The 21,948-nt window shown below is 39.2% G+C and overlaps 1 protein-coding gene across 1 annotated transcript in view; it reads left to right on the top strand.

The window, feature by feature from the left end:
- The window catches only part of LOC128645221 (glycerol-3-phosphate dehydrogenase [NAD(+)], cytoplasmic), a 147,460-nt gene that overhangs the window by 90,165 nt on the left and 35,347 nt on the right, over positions 1 to 21,948 (top strand). The window contains exon 6 of the mRNA XM_053698046.1: positions 16,781 to 17,014. Within this exon, the coding sequence (XP_053554021.1) occupies positions 16,781 to 17,014 (234 nt within the window). The remainder of the gene's footprint in view (positions 1 to 16,780; positions 17,015 to 21,948) is intronic.

Raw genomic sequence — 21,948 nt, 5'->3', positions numbered from 1 at the left:
TAACCTCTGTTTTGCTTATATTTTTCAGACAGATAAATTCAGATATACATAGAAATGATATATATGTTTTGAAAACACAAAAGATCTTACTTAGCCTCTGTATTTTTAAGAATATAAATAAATACTTATGGACCATACACATACTAATGATTGGATCATCTCTAATAATTATTTCTATTTTTATTGCAGACAACCATTGGTCATGAGCATCAATCTTAGAAAGAGACGGAATGCCGCATGAAATGAATTAAGTCATATCATATAAACATACAAATAAATGTTTATAAAGTTTCACATACATCTTTTAAAATATAGTGAGATGAAAATATGGAAGTTACTTTGATGTGATATGACTATGAGATATATATTTGATGTGATATAACTATGAAATATAAGTTATTTTAATATAATGTTAGATATGTGATGTTTCATATCAAAATGATCAGAAAATTCATTAAGATATAACTTATCCAAAACAAATATTATGAATAGTTGTCGCAGTAAATTATGATACAATTAATAACCATTTCATAGAAATACTGACTTAAGTTGTTTCAAATGTTGCTGTGTCTGTTTGTGCTGCCACCGGGTGTAATGTTGCGAGAACTACAGCCAGAAGGTTCTCTCTGGCTGTTAAAAATGAAATTTCCAAGGGCCAATCCGATTTAGACTTCCCAGATAACCAATGGGAAGGTCAGCTCCCGCAGGGCCACCCACAATTTACCAGTGATGGGAAAACCAAATAAAAAGTGAATGCAATGGAGAGAAAGGAACAGATTTTCTGCTGAAGCTAAAACTTGTAACTGGTTCCCGCTGGTGTGAGATACCACTTTACTTGAGCAAAGCGAATCTACCCTTCTCATTGATTGCGATATACACTTATTGGTGATCTGAGGTAAAATAATTCCTACCAAGGAACATCGGATATCGACTGCTTTTTACTTTGGTAACGTATTCAAGGTTTTGTAAGATAAGTTATATGCATAGTTAATTTGTATTTAATAGATTTAAAGAAGCAGTGTGTTTTTCTCAAGTTAGCATTTCACAGCCTATATACATATATTGTTTAAATCTGCGTCTGATTGGCTAAGTAACTCATCTATACAAGTTCTGATATTGTCAGTTAATTTTGTATTAGGATAAATTGCAATTAAATAGCAGAATATATATTATCCTATTGTTTTATAAACACTGTTTAGAATTGTATTGCTTGGATGTTAAAGGTTTTTAGTCCCATTGTGTTAAATAAATAAAAGGCTGAATTGTGAAGGTATATTTTTCTGGGTTTTGTAAGAAGGATAGCATATCTTAAGAGTTGGTTTTAACGCATATACATTTTGTTTCATTTCCTTTTATTGCAAATATACTTCAATATGTTTATGGATATTAACTAAATAAAAGAATTCAGATATTTATATTAATTGTATGGTCTAGTAGGTGCATGGTTGATAAGGGTTTCTACTTCTTTGTATTGTGTTTATAACCCTGCCATAAACTTATATATATTATTTGGATAGCACTACTAAGATTTTCATAAATATACTGACATAATAATTGGAGGCACTGCTGAGATTTAATAATATCCATCATAATTGATATAATATATTTGTAAATAAACAGAAATTATTATAAAAGAGAAAAAAAAAAAAAATTCATATTTCGATATTAATATTTTGAAGATATATTTTTTTTTTGAAAAGTTGAAATATTAATTTTCATATTTCGAGATTGACATTAATATCTTGAAATATTATTAAAGATTAATTTTGAAAAATTAATAAAAATATTAATTTTTCATATTTCAAAATTAGTCAAAAATATTAATTTTTCATATTTTCAAAGTTAATCAAAAATATTAATTTTTCATATTTCGGAATATTAATTTTTCATATTTCAAAATTAATAATATTTTTTTTTTTTTGAAATATAAAAATTTTCCTTCTCTCTTTTTATTGGCAAAAATTGTATTAGCGTTTTAGTTTAACTAAGTACTAAACCAATATAATAATGTCTGTAGCCAGAAGTGACTCATTTAATTCTATACATAGCAATCAAATTGGTCCCATAACCATACCCATTACTAAAGGTCAGGTCCTTAAGAAAGATATCTTAAGTTACATTAAAGGGAAGTTAAATATTGCTGGTGAATTAAATGATTTTGTGGATATGCTTGAAACTAGGGCTAAAAATATTACCGTTAATAATAATATGTGGAATGAGGAGAATGAATTCTTCCAGGAGTTATTAATGATTAATCAATGCAAAGATCCCAAAAAGCGAGAAGAACTAATACTAAAATCTTGGCCCCTTTTTATATGCATAATTGACGAAATGTCGTTTTGTGTCACAGACAAACGATTGCAAATACAGGAGCTAGAAAATAGTATTCGTTCCTCGCGCAGACGCGAAGAGGGTTTAAAAATAGCCAAAAATAAAATGGATGAATTTGCCCAAAACCTAGCCACCTTAGATAAGCACAATATGGACTTAATCGCGCAGATACAAGATTTAAATAAACAGCTTGCGCAAAGCCAGAGAGAATTAAGCGATTTAAAAAGGTCATATCGCCATAATGAAAACCCCTATATTAGCAATGAGAATAATACAGATAATGCTAACTCCTTTAGTGAACACGTCAGGGACGAGGTACGAAAATATATAGAACAACATAGACAAATGACCCCTAACGGGTCAGAAGTAGATTTCCCAAATAGACAATCCCCTCAGGATGTAAATCCAGAGGACAGCTGTAGCGCAGCTGATGCGGGGGAGGGAAACTCTAACAGAGAATCCCAAAATAAGTCTGATAAAGTCTATGATTCCCATAAAATAATCACTTTCGTACAACGCGCAGTACCTATATTCTCCAATAAGGGAACAACATCTGTAATTGATCATTTACAGGCTTTTGAAAATGCGTTAGCTATAATGAATGTTACAAGTGAGAAATTGAAAATTGAATTTCTACCTTGGGTATTTGACAGTAAGCATCACAAATTCTTTGCCTCACTAAAGGATATGAATATTCATTCCTGGAATGGGGTAAAACAACAATGCAGAAAAGAATTCGGGCAATATCGCACTAAAACTGCCGCGAAGATAGCAGTATATGGTTTAAAGTGTCGTGCGAATCAGAGTCCAATCGAATTCCTTTCTATATTGAAAAATGCGTACAGTATGGCTGAAGATAATCCCAAATTTGACGGCTCCGAATTTGTAAATTTATTTTTTGAAGCCCTGCCTACACCCATCAAAATCAACTTAGCTAGAGATTTTGATGAGGACTGCTCATTGGAATGGCTGATCAAAGAGAGTACAAAATTATACTCTATTCAGCAGTCAAGTGAACAGGGGGTGAAAAAGGAATCAAAACCCAAAATTGTAGCAGAAACTAGGGTGTCACCTAAACCCCTCAATTTGGAGTCTAAAAACAGAACTTATGCAGAGGTGGCCAGTCAAAACAGGCCATCTCCACAGAGGTTTAATTCTACCCCTCCCCCTACACAGGTTGAGGTGCAGGGAGACTATAACCAAAGTGGGGGACATAATCAGGTGAATAATTACTCACAAAGAGAATACTCACCAAATAATTGGTATCCGCGCAAGGGTAGATACAATAGACGGCGAAGATATTCTCAGGGTAACCAGACACCCCAGGTATATAATGCTCCCCAAAGTACTAACGCTGAACCAGCTGAACCCCAGGGGCAACCACGCCAGAATAGAAATAGTGGCCCTGATTCTGAGGGAACGCAATGGTCCAGGAATCAGTACAATGGGGCACCAAGAGATAGGCCCAGGGGTAGAGGTAACTTGTACAATCAGGTAGATATGCTGTTTACCCAATTAAATCGGTTGAGCGAACAAATCGCTAATATGAGTCAAAAATCTACGGCTCAGCAACCGAACAATACTTTTTTAGGGGTACAGCCAGTGGTCAGCAGTGGACCACAGGCACAGTCATAAATACTGCAGTATCACCTGAAGGGGAGGGGAGAGATATACAAAATGTAGCAATAAATATCAACGATACTAATCATGTTATCTCCCCACAGACCGGAAACGGACGATTTGGCCGTGATGACAAGCAACCTCATCCGGGAAAAGTTAACAAATCTCTTCCCTTGCAGCTCTCTCCTAACCTTATCTCCACAGATGCAGTACAAAAGAATCCAACCAACCCTGTCATAGAGGAAACAGGTAGGTATGAAATTTCCTCTGCATCGAATGACACAGCGGATCCAGGTAAAACGTGGCGAAGCCCACAGATGTACAAGAATGCAAATTTTATGTGTGAAATGATAGAAACTGTAGGAAGATATTATGTACTAGTTGAGCTGCAAGATTCAGTCTCCAACCCTATCAGGGGATTAATTGACACTGGGTCACAGGCAACTATCTTATCCCACAGGTACTACACACAGCTAAATGAGCTAACACCCCACAAACCCAAAATAAGAGAATTTGACGGTTCTCTAATAGGTGTTGGGGGTGACTCCCTAAAAGTCTACGGTACTGCCTGGTTAAAATTTAAATTGGGGAACAGGGTCATAAGACACCCCGTCATTATAGTGGATCTGCCAACTGATCGTTTAATTATTGGTAGTGATCTCCTGAAACGATTAAGCACCATAATTGATTGCATAAATAATGTAATTTGGTCGCAAGTTAAACGGCCTATCAATTATGAAAAATCTGGTATATCTCGCGCCCGACATAGCTGTCACGTGGTGGAAGAGAAACCAGATGCTGTGGAGATTCATTTCAGGAATAACTCTACACCTGAAATCACTATTCTACAAATAGATGATCAGACTCCTTTTAGTGGCTCTGATGGTAATACTTTTAAAATATCGCCTGGAAAGATAGCGAATATTTCCCTAGATGGCGATGTATTAACCATATCACTCCACAAGGGGGATCCTAAAATCCCTAAAGGGGGAGACCATGCTCAATACCTCACAGGGATTGAGAGAGTTAAAGAGGATCTATTTATCCCTATACAAGTACATGACCTTGGTAAAACCAAGTATGCTAAAATAAACTTAAAACAAGAAGCTAGCTATATAAGCGAAGGTTTATTAGCGCAGATAGCTGAACCTAAAGTGATTAAATATCTTTCTCCCCAAGACCACTGTGTCCACAACCTGGATAACAGGTCTGAAAGCTATAACATCACAGCTAAGTGCTTATTATCTATCTCTATAGGAAATAAGTCAGTGAAGCACCTGTTTTTAGTTTTAAATACTCCCCATAATCAAATATACATTGGCAATGATATTTTACATAGATATGCCATACAAATAGATTTGATTAACTCTTGCCTTTGGAGCAGGTTAAAGGGGGACCCTGAAGTATTTCAGGATGAAAATGCAGCCCTGAAATCAAACCAGCAATTGCCATATGCTGTGAATATGCAGGTATCTAGCGATGTTATAATTCCTGCTGGGGCTGATAAATTTCTTTTACCCTTACAGGTAAAGAGAGGTCAGAAATTAAAAACTTCTGAAACACTGATTTGCCTCTCTCATAGAATGCAAAATCTGGGTGTCTCAGTAACCTACACTCCTATGGTGAATATTGGAACTGTTCCAATAAATATTATTGTGCATAACATGACCCCACAGGATATAACATTATCCAAGGGAACTACCATAGGATATGCACTGGAATCAAGTTATTACACTTTTGGATTCCAGAATAATGTAATTGGGCTAATACCTGAAGGATACCTAACTGAAGAACAATTAATAGAACAATCCTTTGCATCCATGCCAGAGGGTCTATTTAATGTTCAATCTATTTATCCCTTCAGCTCAGAGGAAGGCATCTGTAAAATTGAAGAAGCCTCTCTAGTGTTTGATCAGCCAATCAAACAGCAAGATTACCCCAATACCCAGAATCATGGGAGCAATGTAAATTATAATCAATGGGATCTCACCTCTAGACTGGAAGAAGCCTATGAAATAGGACAGCCTGAAATCTTTCCAGGATTTCAGCAAATAGTCGAAGAGCAAATATCCTTAGCTAATGGCTGTTCCAGCGATGATGAACGCCAACAGCTGCGAGAACTCCTAATGGAATACAAGGATATTTTCGCTAAGGATTCTTATGACTGTGGTACCACAGACTTGCACATTGCAAGGATACAAACAGATCCTAATGCGCCACCTGTATTTGTCAAACAATACAGACTTCCCTTAGCCTCATATGATTCTCTTGCAGAGATCATAAGGAATTTGGAAGAAAGAGGTATTATCAGACAGGTGCACAGCTCTTATAATAATCCTATTCTAGGTGTCCTTAAGCCCAATGGACAATGGCGTTTGTGTGCTGACTTAAGACAGCTAAACAAACGAGTATACATGTCTGGCTGGCCTGTACCATACATTGACCAGTGCCTAGCACAAATGCAGGGATCCAAAATATTCACTGCCATTGATTGTGCACAGGGATATTGGACCATAAAGGTACATGAGGAGGACCAGTATAAGCTGGCATTCTCTTTCCAAAAGGTCCAATATGCATTCCAGAGACTTCCATTTGGATACGTAAATTCTGGACATGAATTTGCTGTATTCATGCATAAGGCTATGCCTGACGCACTGGAAAGGGGGACCTTATCTTATGTTGATGATGTTTTAATCAAAAGCACAGACTTTGAAAAACACATCACAGAACTTAAACACGTCCTCAGCCAACTTAAAAGGGCAGGTGTCAAATTATCCCTGCAAAAAGCTCAATGGTGCCGCACTCGTGTAAACTTCTTGGGACATGAAGTTACCTCTGACGGATTAAATCCCCAGAAGAAAAAGGTGGAAGCTATAGTGAATTCTAAAAACCCAACTAACTTAAAGGAATTGAGATCATTCCTGGGTATGACGAATTATTCTCGCAAATTCATTGATAATTATGCGGAATTAGCTAAACCACTACTACTTCTTCTAAAGAAAGATGTGAAATGGCACTGGAGTGAGTCTCAAGAGACAGCCATCAGAGAGCTGAAGAGAAAACTCACTCAAGCACCTTGCTTAGCGTACCCTGAAGGTGGTAAACCTTTCTTCTTAGAGACAGGTTACACAGATATAAGCATGAGTGCTGTGTTATACCAAAAGCATGATAATTTGAACAAAGCCATTGCTTATGCGAGCAAAAATCTATCCCCAGTAGAAATAAAATTTAGCGATTGCGAAAAAGCCCTCTTATCTACTGTATGGGCTCTACAAAATTTCCGCAGCTATATACAGGGCGAGAAAATTATTGTGGAAACGGCCCACCAGCCTTTGCTATATTTGCAAAGTGAGAAAATAAGAGATGGGAATTTGTCTAATAGCCGCATAACAGCGTGGACTCTTTCCTTACAAGGCTGGCCCTTAGAAATTCGCTACAAGCAGAATAAAAAGAATCCAGTCGCACAAGGGCTTGCTGAGCTCCACGACTGTACTGCTAGAAATCCTGGGGAAGAATTATCAGAAGATGATTTTCTGGAGGAACAATTGCTTTCCCCATATAAAATGTACAATGAGGACCATTGTCAAACATTACCTTGGGTATATGTTGATGGTTGTTCTTACCATGCCACTATTGATAATGAGCGCAGATTAGTCGCTGGCATTGGTATAACTGGGGCAAATGGATTCCCAAATATATCTATAGGTTTCAACATTGGACCAAGATCAAGTCAGGTTGCAGAACTAACTGCTGTTTTCAAAACCATTGAAATGGCTATTGAACATAGTATTAATGAATTTGTGATCATAACTGACTCAAATTATGTGCGTGACAGCTTTGTTGAATACCTGCCAACTTGGAAAAGAAATGGCATGCAGAAAAGCAATCACAAACCAGTCAAGCATGGCAAATTGTTCTGCGAGATTGATAATCTGGTAGTATCCAATGATTTAACCATACACTGGAAAAAGACCAAGGGTCATTCCAGAGTTCTAGGTGCTGATAAGGAAGGCAATGACCTTGCGGATTCATTAGCCAAACAAGGAGCCATAACTGGAGAACTCCTTAATATTGACCACTTAATGGGTGCAATTCAGGTAGAAGCCATTACCAGAAACCAGGCAAAACAACAGAGTGAGCCTAACTTGGTACAATGGAGTCAGGATTCTCCTAGTGAGGACCTGATCACTAGTCAAAAAGAAGACCCCATTGTAGGCATCTTCTATAAACACATAGAAGATCCTGAAAGCAACCCCATCTCAAAAGATGATTGTATTGGCAAAGAAGATCTGAGAATCTTAATAAAATCTAGATCACAATTCAAGTTACAGGATGGTTTGTTAATTAGAACCTCCAAAACTGGCATCCAGCAGTGGGTAGTACCCACCAAGTTCAGAGGTCTAATGCTTCAACATGCCCATGATGCTCCCACATCTGGTCATCGCGGTGCCAAATTCACGTATGAAATATTGCGTGATTATGCTTTTTGGCCACACATGTTGAAAGATGTTCAAACCTACTGTCAAGGGTGTTTAATCTGCCCACAGTTCCAACCCACTGCACCAACGCATAGAGCGCCATTGCAGAAAAGGGGGATGGTAATGCCATGGTCAGATATACAAATTGATTTTATTGGTCCGGTAACAAGGTCATCAAGAGGTAACAAGTACATGTTAACAGTGACATGCCTGTTCACTAAATGGGTAGAGTGCATTAGTGCACCTAACAATAGTGCTGAAACATGTGCAGCATTGCTCATCAACCATATATTTTCCAGATTTGGTCTGCCCCAAAGAATCGAGTCAGATCGGGGGACCCACTTCACTAGCGAAGTGATGACAAAAATGTGGAAAATACTAGGGGTTAAAAGAAAGCTCCATATTGCTTATAGAGCTGCCTCAAGTGGTGGTGTAGAGCGTTACAACCAGTCTATTGTTAAAATCCTCAAAAAGTTTGTGAGTGAAACAGGTAAAGACTGGGATGTAAAACTACCTCTAGTCTTAATGGCATTAAGAGCAACTCCAAGTAGTGCTACCAAGATGTCACCTTTTGAACTGATGACTGGTAGAAGAATGGTTCTACCTCAGCATCTGCTGTACCGTACATCAGACCAAAACTTGATAAATGCTGCCAATACACATCAATATGTGGAAAACTTAAGAAAGCACCTGCAATATGCCTTTGCATTTGCTCAAAGGAATTTAGAAAGAGCCGCAACTGCCACTAAAACCTATTATGATCTCAAAACATCCAAAAAGGAGTATGAAATAAATAATAAAGTTTATCTTTATAACTTTGGAAGAGATCAGGTTAGGGAGAAGAAATTTCTTCCCTCATGGAAAGGTCCTTTCGTCATTACTGACAAAATATCTCCAGTGGCCTATAAAATACGGATCCCCAAAAATGAAAGTTTCATAGATAAATGGGTCCATATCAATCAATTGCGAGCGTGTCATCCCAGATCCCAACTACAAGTCATAGAGGGAGAATGAAGTGTCATATCCCCAAATGAACTAAAGACATACTGTAGTTTAAAGATGACCAGCTGATGAACATGAAGGCTCGAAATTGACAGACTATCTACATAAAAGACTGTCCATGATGTGTACGGTCAACATCCTCACCAAATACCACTAACTTTGATCCAATTCAAATACATGTGTCCTACATATTTTTGAATTGGAAAGGGGGATTTATGTCAAGGTATTTGAAATATTATTAAATAATATATAGAGGTATATTTGTCTTTATTTGATAGATCTGTGGATGTGAACATGGTCTGTAGGACAAAGGATTAGATCTCCCCACTCCAATTGCACAGGAGACATTCTTGGCTGAAAGGAGAACAAAGGATTATCTCTGGGAGATCTCACACACTCAATATGTTAAATTATGCAATTGTATAATTTAGCAAGGAACTAAAATATAACATAGTTTCAGGATACAGGCAAATATATGGAGACGAAATGTCTGAATTACCCTTTTGGAACTGATCAATATCATAGAGAAACAACTTTATGCACATGGGTGTTAATTATCAAATACACATCTGCACTGCTGGCTAAACAGGAAATATGCTGTTTTAAAGACTTTTACAATTCCTCATGGATTGACCCCATGTGGAGCAATAAAGGCCTTGGGAAACACAGACAAATGCTAAGGTGTGACTCTGGAAGTTCACGTAAGCAGACAGCAAATAAACATTTTTTTTTTCTCTCTCTGTTTAAATACATGCCCCAGAATGTATTAAATATAGAAATTTAGGAAATTGTCTAATTCTATATTATTATTACATGGGTATTTGCTAAGCTTGGGAGGTAACTGTTTTAGTCAGTCAAAAATATGTAATAACCTCTGTTTTGCTTATATTTTTCAGACAGATAAATTCAGATATACATAGAAATGATATATATGTTTTGAAAACACAAAAGATCTTACTTAGCCTCTGTATTTTTAAGAATATAAATAAATACTTATGGACCATACACATAGTAATGATTGGATCATCTCTAATAATTATTTCTATTTTTATTGCAGACAACCATTGGTCATGAGCATCAATCTTAGAAAGAGACGGAATGCCGCATGAAATGAATTAAGTTATATCATATAAACATACAAATAAATGTTTATAAAGTTTCACATACATCTTTTAAAATATAGTGAGATGAAAATATGGAAGTTACTTTGATGTGATATGACTATGAGATATATATTTGATGTGATATAACTATGAAATATAAGTTATTTTAATATAATGTTAGATATGTGATGTTTCATATCAAAATGATCAGAAAATTCATTAAGATATAACTTATCCAAAACAAATATTATGAATAGTTGTCGCAGTAAATTATGATACAATTAATAACCATTTCATAGAAATACTGACTTAAGTTGTTTCAAATGTTGCTGTGTCTGTTTGTGCTGCCACCTGGTGTAATGTTGCGAGAACTACAGCCAGAAGGTTCTCTCTGGCTGTTAAAAATGAAATTTCCAAGGGCCAATCCGATTTAGACTTCCCAGATAACCAATGGGAAGGTCAGCTCCCGCAGGGCCACCCACAATTTACCAGTGATGGGAAAACCAAATAAAAAGTGAATGCAATGGAGAGAAAGGAACAGATTTTCTGCTGAAGCTAAAACTTGTAACTGGTTCCCGCTGGTGTGAGATACCACTTTACTTGAGCAAAGCGAATCTACCCTTCTCATTGATTGCGATATACACTTATTGGTGATCTGAGGTAAAATAATTCCTACCAAGGAACATCGGATATCGACTGCTTTTTACTTTGGTAACGTATTCAAGGTTTTGTAAGATAAGTTATATGCATAGTTAATTTGTATTTAATAGATTTAAAGAAGCAGTGTGTTTTTCTCAAGTTAGCATTTCACAGCCTATATACATATATTGTTTAAATCTGCGTCTGATTGGCTAAGTAACTCATCTATACAAGTTCTGATATTGTCAGTTAATTTTGTATTAGGATAAATTGCAATTAAATAGCAGAATATATATTATCCTATTGTTTTATAAACACTGTTTAGAATTGTATTGCTTGGATGTTAAAGGTTTTTAGTCCCATTGTGTTAAATAAATAAAAGGCTGAATTGTGAAGGTATATTTTTCTGGGTTTTGTAAGAAGGATAGCATATCTTAAGAGTTGGTTTTAACGCATATACATTTTGTTTCATTTCCTTTTATTGCAAATATACTTCAATATGTTTATGGATATTAACTAAATAAAAGAATTCAGATATTTATATTAATTGTATGGTCTAGTAGGTGCATGGTTGATAAGGGTTTCTACTTCTTTGTATTGTGTTTATAACCCTGCCATAAACTTATATATATTATTTGGATAGCACTACTAAGATTTTCATAAATATACTGACACTTTAAAAAATTTATCACCAGAGGAATCTGACGAGGGGGAAGTTATGCCGACTAACTCTCCCCACGTGTCAGATCCTTTGACTCCCGATCAAGGGACTCACGCTCAAATGGCGCCAAGTACATCCAGGGCGCCCATAGCGTTTACTTTACAAGACATGGCGGCAGTCATGGATAATACACTGTGAGCGGTATTAGCCAGACTACCTGTATTTAGAGGAAAGCGAGATAGCTCTGGAGTTAGACGAAATACAGAGCATACTGACGCTTTAAGAACTATGTCTGATACTGCCTCACAATATGCAGAAGCTGAAGAAGGAGAGCTTCTTTCTGTGGGTGATATTTCTGACTCAGGGAAGATGATGCAACCTAATTCTGATATTTCTACATTTAAATTTAAGCTTGAACACCTCCGCGTGTTACTCAGGGAGGTTTTAGCTGCTCTGAATGACTGCGATACAATTGCAGTGCCAGAGAAATTGTGTAGACTGGATAAATACTATGCAGTGCCGGTGTGTACTGATGTTTTTCCAATACCTAAAAGGTTTACAAAAATTATTACTAAGGAATGGGATAGACCAGGTGTGCCGTTCTCTCCCCCTCCTGTTTTTAGAAAAATGTTTCCAATAGACGCGACCACACGGGACTTATGGCAGACAGTTCCTAAGGTGGAGGGAGCAGTTTCTACTCTAGCAAAGCGTACTACTATCCCTGTCGAGGACAGTTGTGCTTTCTTAGATCCAATGGATAAAAAGTTAGAGGGTTACCTTAAAAAAATGTTTATTCATCAAGGTTTTATCCTACAGCCCCTTGCATGCATTGCGCCTGTCACTGCTGCTGCGGCGTTCTGGTTTGAGTCTCTGGAAGAGGCTTTACAGGTAGCGACTCCATTGGATGAAATACTTGACAAGCTTAGAGCACTTAAGCTAGCCAATTCTTTTGTTTCTGATGCCATTGTTCATTTGACTAAACTAACGGCTAAGAATTCTGGTTTTGCTATCCAGGCGCGCAGAGCGCTATGGCTTAAATCATGGTCAGCTGACGTTACTTCAAAATCGAAGCTGCTTAACATTCCCTTCAAGGGGCAGACCCTATTCGGGCCTGGTTTGAAGGAGATTATTGCTGATATCACTGGAGGAAAAGGTCATGCCCTTCCTCAGGATAGGTCCAAACCAAGGGCCAAACAGTCTAATTTTCGTGCCTTTCGAAACTTCAAGGCAAGTGCGGCATCAACTTCCTCTAATGGAAAACAAGAGGGAACTTTTGCTCAGTCCAAGACGGTCTGGAGACCTAACCAGACCTGGAACAAGGGTAAGCAGGCCAAAAAGCCTGCTGCTGCCTCTAAGACAGCATGAAGGAACGGCCCCCTATCCGGTAACGGATCTAGTAGGGGGCAGACTTTCGCTCTTCGCCCAGGCGTGGGCAAGAGATGTCCAGGATCCCTGGGCGTTGGAAATTATATCCCAGGGATATCTTCTGGACTTCAAGGCTTCCCCCCAAAAGGGAGATTTCACCTTTCACAATTATCTGCAAACCAGATAAAGAGAGAGGCATTCTTACACTGTGTACAAGACCTCCTAGTTATGGGAGTGATCCATCCAGTCCCAAAGGAGGAACAGGGACAGGGATTTTACTCAAATCTGTTTGTGGTTCCCAAAAAAGAGGGAACCTTCAGACCAATTTTGGATCTAAAGATCTTAAACAAATTCCTCAGAGTTCCATCATTCAAGATGGAGACTATTCGTACCATCCTACCTATGATCCAGGAGGGTCAATACATGACTACAGTGGATTTAAAGGATGCTTATCTGCACATTCCGATACACAAAGATCATCATCGGTTTCTCAGGTTTGCCTTCCTAGACAGGCACTACCAGTTTGTAGCTCTTCCCTTTGGGTTAGCTACAGCCCCAAGAATTTTTACAAAGGTTCTGGGGTCGCTTCTGGCGGTCCTAAGGCCACGGGGCATAGCAGTGGCCCCTTATTTAGACGACATCCTGATTCAGGCGTCAAACTTCCAAATTGCCAAGTCTCATACGGACATAGTGTTGGCATTTTTGAGGTCGCATGGGTGGAAGGTGAACGAGAAAGAAAGTTCTCTATCCCCCCTCACAAGAGTTTCCTTCCTAGGGACTCTGATAGATTCTGTAGAAATGAAAATTTACCTGACAGAGTCCAGGTTATCAAAACCTCTAAATTCCTGCCGTGTTCTTTATTCCATTCCTCACCCTTCGGTGGCTCAGTGCATGGAAGTAATCGGCTTAATGGTAGCGGCAATGGACATAGTCAGACCGCTGCAACTATGCATGCTCAGTCAGTGGAATGGGGATTACACAGATTTGTCCCCTTTACTGAATCTGGACCAAGAGACCAGGGATTCTCTTCTCTGGTGGCTATCTCGGGTCCATCTGTCCAAAGGTATGACCTTTCGCAGGCCAGATTGGACAATTGTAACAACAGATGCCAGCCTTCTAGGTTGGGGTGCAGTCTGGAACTCCCTGAAGGCTCAGGGATCGTGGATTCAGGAGGAGTCACTCCTTCCAATAAACATTCTGGAACTAAGAGCGATATTCAATGCTCTTCAGGCTTGGCCTCATCTAGCGACAATGAGGTTCATCAGATTTCAGTCGGACAACATCACGACTGTGGCTTACATCAACCATCAAGGGGGAACAAGGTGTTCCCTAGCGAGGTTAGAAGTCTCAAAGATAATTCGCTGGGCAGAGATTCACTCTTGCCACCTATCAGCTATCCATATCCCAGGTGTAGAGAACTGGGAGGTGGATTTTCTAAGTCGACAGACTTTTCATCCGGGGGAGTGGGAACTCCATCCGGAGGTGTTTGCACAATTGGTTCTTCGTTGGGGCGAACCAGAACTGGATCTCATGGCGTCTCGCCACAACGCCAAGCTTCCTTGTTAAGGATCCAGGTCCAGGGACCCCAAGGCAACGCTGATAGATGCTCTAGCAGCGCCTTGGTCCTTCAACCTGGCTTATGTGTTTCCACGGTTTCCTCTGCTCCCTCGTCTGATTGCCAAAATCAAGCAGGAGAGAGCATCAGTTATCTTGATAGCGCCTGCGTGGCCACGCAGGACTTGGTATGCAGATCTGGTGGACATGTTATCCTTTCCATCATGGACTCTGCCGCTGAGACAGGACCTTCTACTTCAAGGTCCTTTCAACCATCCAAATCTAATTTCTCTGAGGCTGACTGCCTGGAGATTGAACGCTTGATTTTATCAAAGCGTGGTTTCTCCGAGTCAGTCATTGATACCTTAATTCAGGCACGGAAGCCTGTCACCAGGAAAATCTATCATAAAATATGGCGTAAATATCTTTATTGGTGTGAATCTAAGGGCTACTCATGGAGTAAGGTCAGGATTCCCAGGATATTATCTTTTCTCCAAGAAGGATTGGAGAAAGGATTGTCAGCTAGTTCCTTAAAGGGACAGATTTCTGCGCTATCTATTCTTTTGCACAAGTGTCTGGCGGATGTCCCAGACGTTCAGGCATTTTGTCAGGCTTTAGTTAGAATCAAGCCTGTGTTTAAACCTGTTGCTCCACCTTGGAGCTTAAATTTGGTTCTTAAAGTTCTTCAGGGGGTTCCGTTTGAACCTCTTCATTCCATAGATATCAAACTTTTATCTTGGAAAGTTCTTTTTTTGGTAGCTATTTCCTCGGCTCGTAGAGTTTCCGAGTTATCTGCCTTACAATGTGATTCTCCTTATCTGATCTTCCATGCAGATAAGGTAGTTCTGCGTACCAAACCTGGGTTTTTACCTAAGGTGGTATCTAATAAGAATGTCAATCAAGAGATTGTTGTTCCGTCTTTGTGTCCTAATCCTTCTTCAAAGAAGGAGCGTCTATTACACAATCTGGACGTGGTTCGTGCTTTAAAGTTTTACTTACAAGCTACTAAAGATTTTCGTCAAACATCTGCTTTGTTTGTTGTCTACTCTGGACAGAGGAGAGGTCAAAAGGCTTCGGCAACCTTTCTTTCTTTTTGGCTAAGAAGAATAATCCGCTTAGCCTATGAGACTGCTGGCCAGCAGCCTCCAGAAAGGATTACAGCTCATTCTACTAGAGCTGTGGCTTCCACATGGGCCTTTAAAAATGAGGCTTCTGTTGAACAGATTTGCAAGGCGGCGACTTGGTCTTCGCTTCATACTTTTTCAAAATTCTACAAATTTGATACTTTTGCTTCTTCGGAGGCTATTTTTGGGAGAAAGGTTTTACAGGCAGTGGTACCTTCCGTTTAAGTACCTGCCTTGTCCCTCCCTTCATCCGTGTACTTTAGCTTTGGTATTGGTATCCCACAAGTAATGGATGATCCGTGGACTGGATACACCTTACAAGAGAAAACATAATTTATGCTTACCTGATAAATTTATTTCTCTTGTGGTGTATCCAGTCCACGGCCCGCCCTGTCATTTTAAGGCAGGTATTTTTTCATTTTAAACTACAGTCACCACTGCACCCTGTGGTTTCTCCTTTCTCTGCTTGTTTTCGGTCGAATGACTGGATATGGCAGTGAGGGGAGGAGCTATATAGACAGCTCTGCTGTGGGTGTCCTCTTGCAACTTCCTGTTGGGAATGAGAATATCCCACAAGTAATGGATGATCCGTGGACTGGATACACTACAAGAGAAATAAATTTATCAGGTAAGCATAAATTATGTTTTATTGTCTTTTTAACAAATTGGCTGCCACAGAGGGCTGTAGAACATCCAATAACCTTGAATGGCATCTGTTAAGGGTTAAAAAACTAGGGAATTATATGTGGCATCAGGTGATTACATCAATCTGAGACAAAAACATTCCAGTACGATTTAAATGTACTGAACGCTATACATTTTTATGGCTATTTCATGATCTCATAGTATTTCAAATAACATGCTGCATTTTCTGATATATTTCTGTCTTCTCTAATGCACCAGAACATTGTTGCGGTTGGAGCTGGGTTTTGTGATGGACTGGGCTTTGGTGATAACACAAAGGCTGCAGTGATTCGGTTGGGCCTCATGGAAATGGTGGCGTTTGCTCGTCTCTTCTGCAAAGGCTCTGTATCTACTAATACCTTCTTGGAGAGCTGTGGAGTGGCAGACCTGGTCACTACCTGCTATGGAGGCAGGAACCGAAAGGTGTCAGAGGCTTTTGCCAAAACAGGAAAAGTAAGTATTCTGTGATAGAGTGGAAAGGCCATTACACGGGTAACATAGTCAAAAGTAGGGAACCACAGTTACAGCTACCGTTTACGCATTACCTGTTTAGGAGCACTCTACCTTCTTATTTATAATGTAACCACCGTTAAATGTGCTGTGGAGTTGTATCCCCTCATAGTTTCTCATCCATCATATGCCACGTAGAAAAACCATGTAAATCTTCATCATATATGTACTGCTTTCTTAGGCCTAGATTTAGAGTTCGGCGGTAAAAGGGCTGTTAACGCTCCGCGGGTTTTTTTCTGGCCGCACCATAAATTTAACTCTGGTATCGAGAGTTCAAACAAATGCTGCGTTAGGCTCCAAAAAAGGAGCGTAGAGCATTTTTACCGCAAATGCAACTCTCGATACCAGAGTTGCTTACGGACGCGGCCGGCATCAAAAACGTGCTCGTGCACGATTCTCCCATAGGAAACAATGGGGCTGTTTGAGCTGAAAAAAAACCTAACACCTGCAAAAAAGCAGCGTTCAGCTCCTAACGCAGCCCCATTGTTTCCTATGGGGAAACACTTCCTACGTCTGCACCTAACACCCTAACATGTACCCCGAGTCTAAACACCCCTAACCTTACACTTATTAACTCCTAATCTGCCGCCCCCGCTATCGCTGACCCCTGCATTACACTTTTAACCCCTAATCTGCCGCTCCGTAAACCGCCGCCACCTACGTTATCCCTATGTACCCCTAATCTGCTGCCCTAACATCGCCGACCCCTATGTTATATTTATTAACCCCTAATCTGCCCCCCACAACGTCGCCGACACCTGCCTACACTTATTAACCCCTAATCTGCCGAGCGGACCTGAGCGCTACTATAATAAAGTTATTAACCCCTAATCCGCCTCACTAACCCTATCATAAATAGTATTAACCCCTAATCCGCCTCACTAACCCTATCATAAATAGTATTAACCCCTAATCTGCCCTCCCTAACATCGCCGACACCTACCTTCAATTATTAACCCCTAATCTGCCGACCGGAGCTCACCGCTATTCTAATAAATGTATTAACCCCTAAAGCTAAGTCTAACCCTAACACTAACACCCCCCTAAGTTAAATATAATTTTTATCTAACGAAATAAATTAACTCTTATTAAATAAATGATTCCTATTTAAAGCTAAATACTTACCTGTAAAATAAATCCTAATATAGCTACAATATAAATTATAATTATATTATAGCTATTTTAGGATTAATATTTATTTTACAGGCAACTTTGTAATTATTTTAACCAGGTACAATAGCTATTAAATAGTTAAGAACTATTTAATAGTTACCTAGTTAAAATAATAACAAATTTACCTGTAAAATAAATCCTAACCTAAGATATAATTAAACCTAACACTACCCTATCAATAAAATAATTAAATAAACTACCTACAATTACCTACAATTAACCTAACACTACACTATCAATAAATTAATTAAACACAATTGCTACAAATAAATAAAATTAAATAAACTATCTAAAGTACAAAAAATAAAAAAGAACTAAGTTACAGAAAATAATAAAATATTTACAAACATAAGAAAAATATTACAACAATTTTAAACTAATTACACCTACTCTAAGCCCCCTAATAAAATAACAAAGCCCCCCAAAATAAAAAATTCACTACCCTATTCTAAAATACAAATATTACAAGCTCTTTTACCTTACCAGCCCTGAACAGGGCCCTTTGCGGGGCATGCCCCAAGAAGTTCAGCTCTTTTGCCTGTAAAAAAAAACATACAATACCCCCCCCCCAACATTACAACCCACCACCCACATACCCCTAATCTAACCCAAACCCCCCTTAAATAAACCTAACACTACCCCCCTGATGATCTTCCTACCTTGTCTTCACCATGCCAGGTTCACCGATCCGTCCTGGCTCCAAGATCTTCATCCAACCCAAGCGGGGGCTAGACATCCACTGAAGAAGTCCAGAAGAGGGTCCAAAGTCTTCCTCCTATCCGGCAAGAAGAGGACATCCGGACCGGCAAACATCTTCTCCAAGCGGCATCTTCTATCTTCTTCCATCCGATGACGACCGGCTCCATCTTGAAGACCTCCAGCGCGGATCCATCCTCTTCTTCCGACGACTAGACGACGAATGACGGTTCCTTTAAGGGACGTCATCCAAGATGGCGTCCCTCGAATTCCGATTGGCTGATAGGATTCTATCAGCCAATCGGAATTAAGGTAGGAATTTTCTGATTGGCTGATGGAATCAGCCAATCAGAATCAAGTTCAATCCGATTGGCTGATCCAATCAGCCAATCAGATTGAGCTCGCATTCTATTGGCTGATCGGAACAGCCAATAGAATGCGAGCTCAATCTGATTGGCTGATTGGATCAGCCAATCGGATTGAACTATATTCTGATTGGCTGATTCCATCAGCCAATCAGAAAATTCCTACCTTAATTCCGATTGGCTGATAGAATCCTATCAGCCAATCGGAATTCGAGGGACGCCATCTTGGATGACGTCCCTTAAAGGAACCGTCATTCGTCGTCTAGTCGTCGGAAGAAGAGGATGGATCCGCGCTGGAGGTCTTCAAGATGGAGCCGGTCGTCATCGGATGGAAGAAGATAGAAGATGCCGCTTGGAGAAGATGTTTGCCGGTCCGGATGTCCTCTTCTTGCCGGATAGGAGGAAGACTTTGGACCCTCTTCTGGACTTCTTCAGTGGATGTCTAGCCCCCGCTTGGGTTGGATGAAGATCTTGGAGCCAGGACGGATCGGTGAACCTGGCATGGTGAAGACAAGGTAGGAAGATCATCAGGGGGGTAGTGTTAGGTTTATTTAAGGGGGGTTTGGGTTAGATTAGGGGTATGTGGGTGGTGGGTTGTAATGTTGGGGGGGGGGTATTGTATGTTTTTTTTTACAGGCAAAAGAGCTGAAATTCTTGGGGCATGCCCCGCAAAGGGCCCTGTTCAGGGCTGGTAAGGTAAAAGAGCTTTTAATATTTGTATTTTAGAATAGGGTAGGGAATTTTTTATTTTGGGGGGCTTTGTTATTTTATTAGGGGGCTTAGAGTAGGTGTAATTAGTTTAAAATTGTTGTAATATTTTTCTTATCTTTGTAAATATTTTATTATTTTCTGTAACTTAGTTCTTTTTTATTTTTTGTACTTTAGATAGTTTATTTAATTTTATTTATTTGTAGCAATTGTGTTTAATTAATTTATTGATAGTGTAGTGTTAGGTTAATTGTAGGTAATTGTAGGTAGTTTATTTAATTATTTTATTGATAGGGTAGTGTTAGGTTTAATTATATCTTAGGTTAGGATTTATTTTACAGGTAAATTTGTTATTATTTTAACTAGGTAACTATTAAATAGTTCTTAACTATTTAATAGCTATTGTACCTGGTTAAAATAATTACAAAGTTGCCTGTAAAATAAATATTAATCCTAAAATAGCTATAATATAATTATAAATTATATTGTAGCTATATTAGGATTTATTTTACAGGTAAGTATTTAGCTTTAAATAGGAATTATTTATTTAATAAGAGTTAATTTATTTCGTTAGATAAAAATTATATTTAACTTAGGGGGGTGTTAGTGTTAGGGTTAGACTTAGCTTTAGGGGTTAATACATTTATTAGAATAGCGGTGAGCTCCGGTCGGCAGATTAGGGGTTAATAATTGAAGGTAGGTGTCGGCGATGTTAGGGAGGGCAGATTAGGGGTTAATACTATTTATGATAGGGTTAGTGAGGCGGATTAGGGGTTAATAACTTTATTATAGTAGCGCTCAGGTCCGCTCGGCAGATTAGGGGTTAATAAGTGTAGGTAGGTGTCGGCGACGTTGTGGGGGGCAGATTAGGGGTTAATAAATATAACATAGGGGTCGGCGATGTTAGGGGTAGCAGATTAGGGGTACATAGGGATAACGTAGGTGGCGGCGATTTGCGGTCGGAAGATTAGGGGTTAATTATTTTAAGTAGCTTGCGGCGACGTTGTGGGGGGCAAGTTAGGGGTTAATAGATATAATACAGGGGTCGGCGGTGTTAGGGGCAGCAGATTAGGGGTACATAAGTATAACGTAGGTGGCGGTCGGCAGATTAGGGGTTAAAATTTTTAATCGAGTGGCGGCGATGTGGGGGGACCTCGGTTTAGGGGTACATAGGTAGTTTATGGGTGTTAGTGTACTTTAGGGTACAGTAGTTAAGAGCTTTATAAACCAGCGTTAGCCAGAAAGCTCTTAACTCCTGCTATTTTCAGGCGGCTGGAATCTTGTCGTTAGAGCTCTAACGCTCACTGCAGAAACGACTCTAAATACCGGCGTTAGGAAGATCCCATTGAAAAGATAGGCTACGCAAATGGCGTAGGGGGATCTGCGGTATGGAAAAGTCGCGGCTGTAAAGTGAGCGTTAGACCCTTTAATCACTGACTCCAAATACCAGCGGGCGCCCAAAACCAGCGTTAGGAGCCTCTAACGCTGGTTTTGACGGCTACCGCCGAACTCTAAATCTAGGCCTTAGTGTTTTCCCTTATTTGTTATTTACTTTAGATCACACCTCTGGAGTAGGTAGAGTAACTGAAACCAATAAAACGAATGCACCAGAGTGTGAAAAGGGTACTATAAGTGCAGTATATTTATTACCAAGTTTAAAATAGTTAAAAATAATTGTATATACACTTACAGGACAGGCCTCGTTTATAGCTGAGGTCAACTTTCTATATGCTGAATTTAAAAAGTCTCCAAGAGTACCTTCAGTACCTATGCCCTCTTGGGAACTGGATGTCTTTTTCCAGTGATCGGCTTAGATCCACCGTGTTTGTGACCTCCGTATGGGGCTCAGAACCTCTGGGCTGAATATCACACAATTCCAATAATCGGTTGATTCCTCTTTCATCCGTTCGGGTTTGTGCAAGTCTATAGAGACTT

The sequence above is a fragment of the Bombina bombina genome, chromosome 1, assembly GCF_027579735.1.
Source record: "Bombina bombina isolate aBomBom1 chromosome 1, aBomBom1.pri, whole genome shotgun sequence".
Lineage (NCBI taxonomy): Eukaryota > Metazoa > Chordata > Amphibia > Anura > Bombinatoridae > Bombina > Bombina bombina.
Note: the sequence above shows the minus strand (reverse complement) of the source record. Positions and strands in the feature narration are given on the sequence as shown.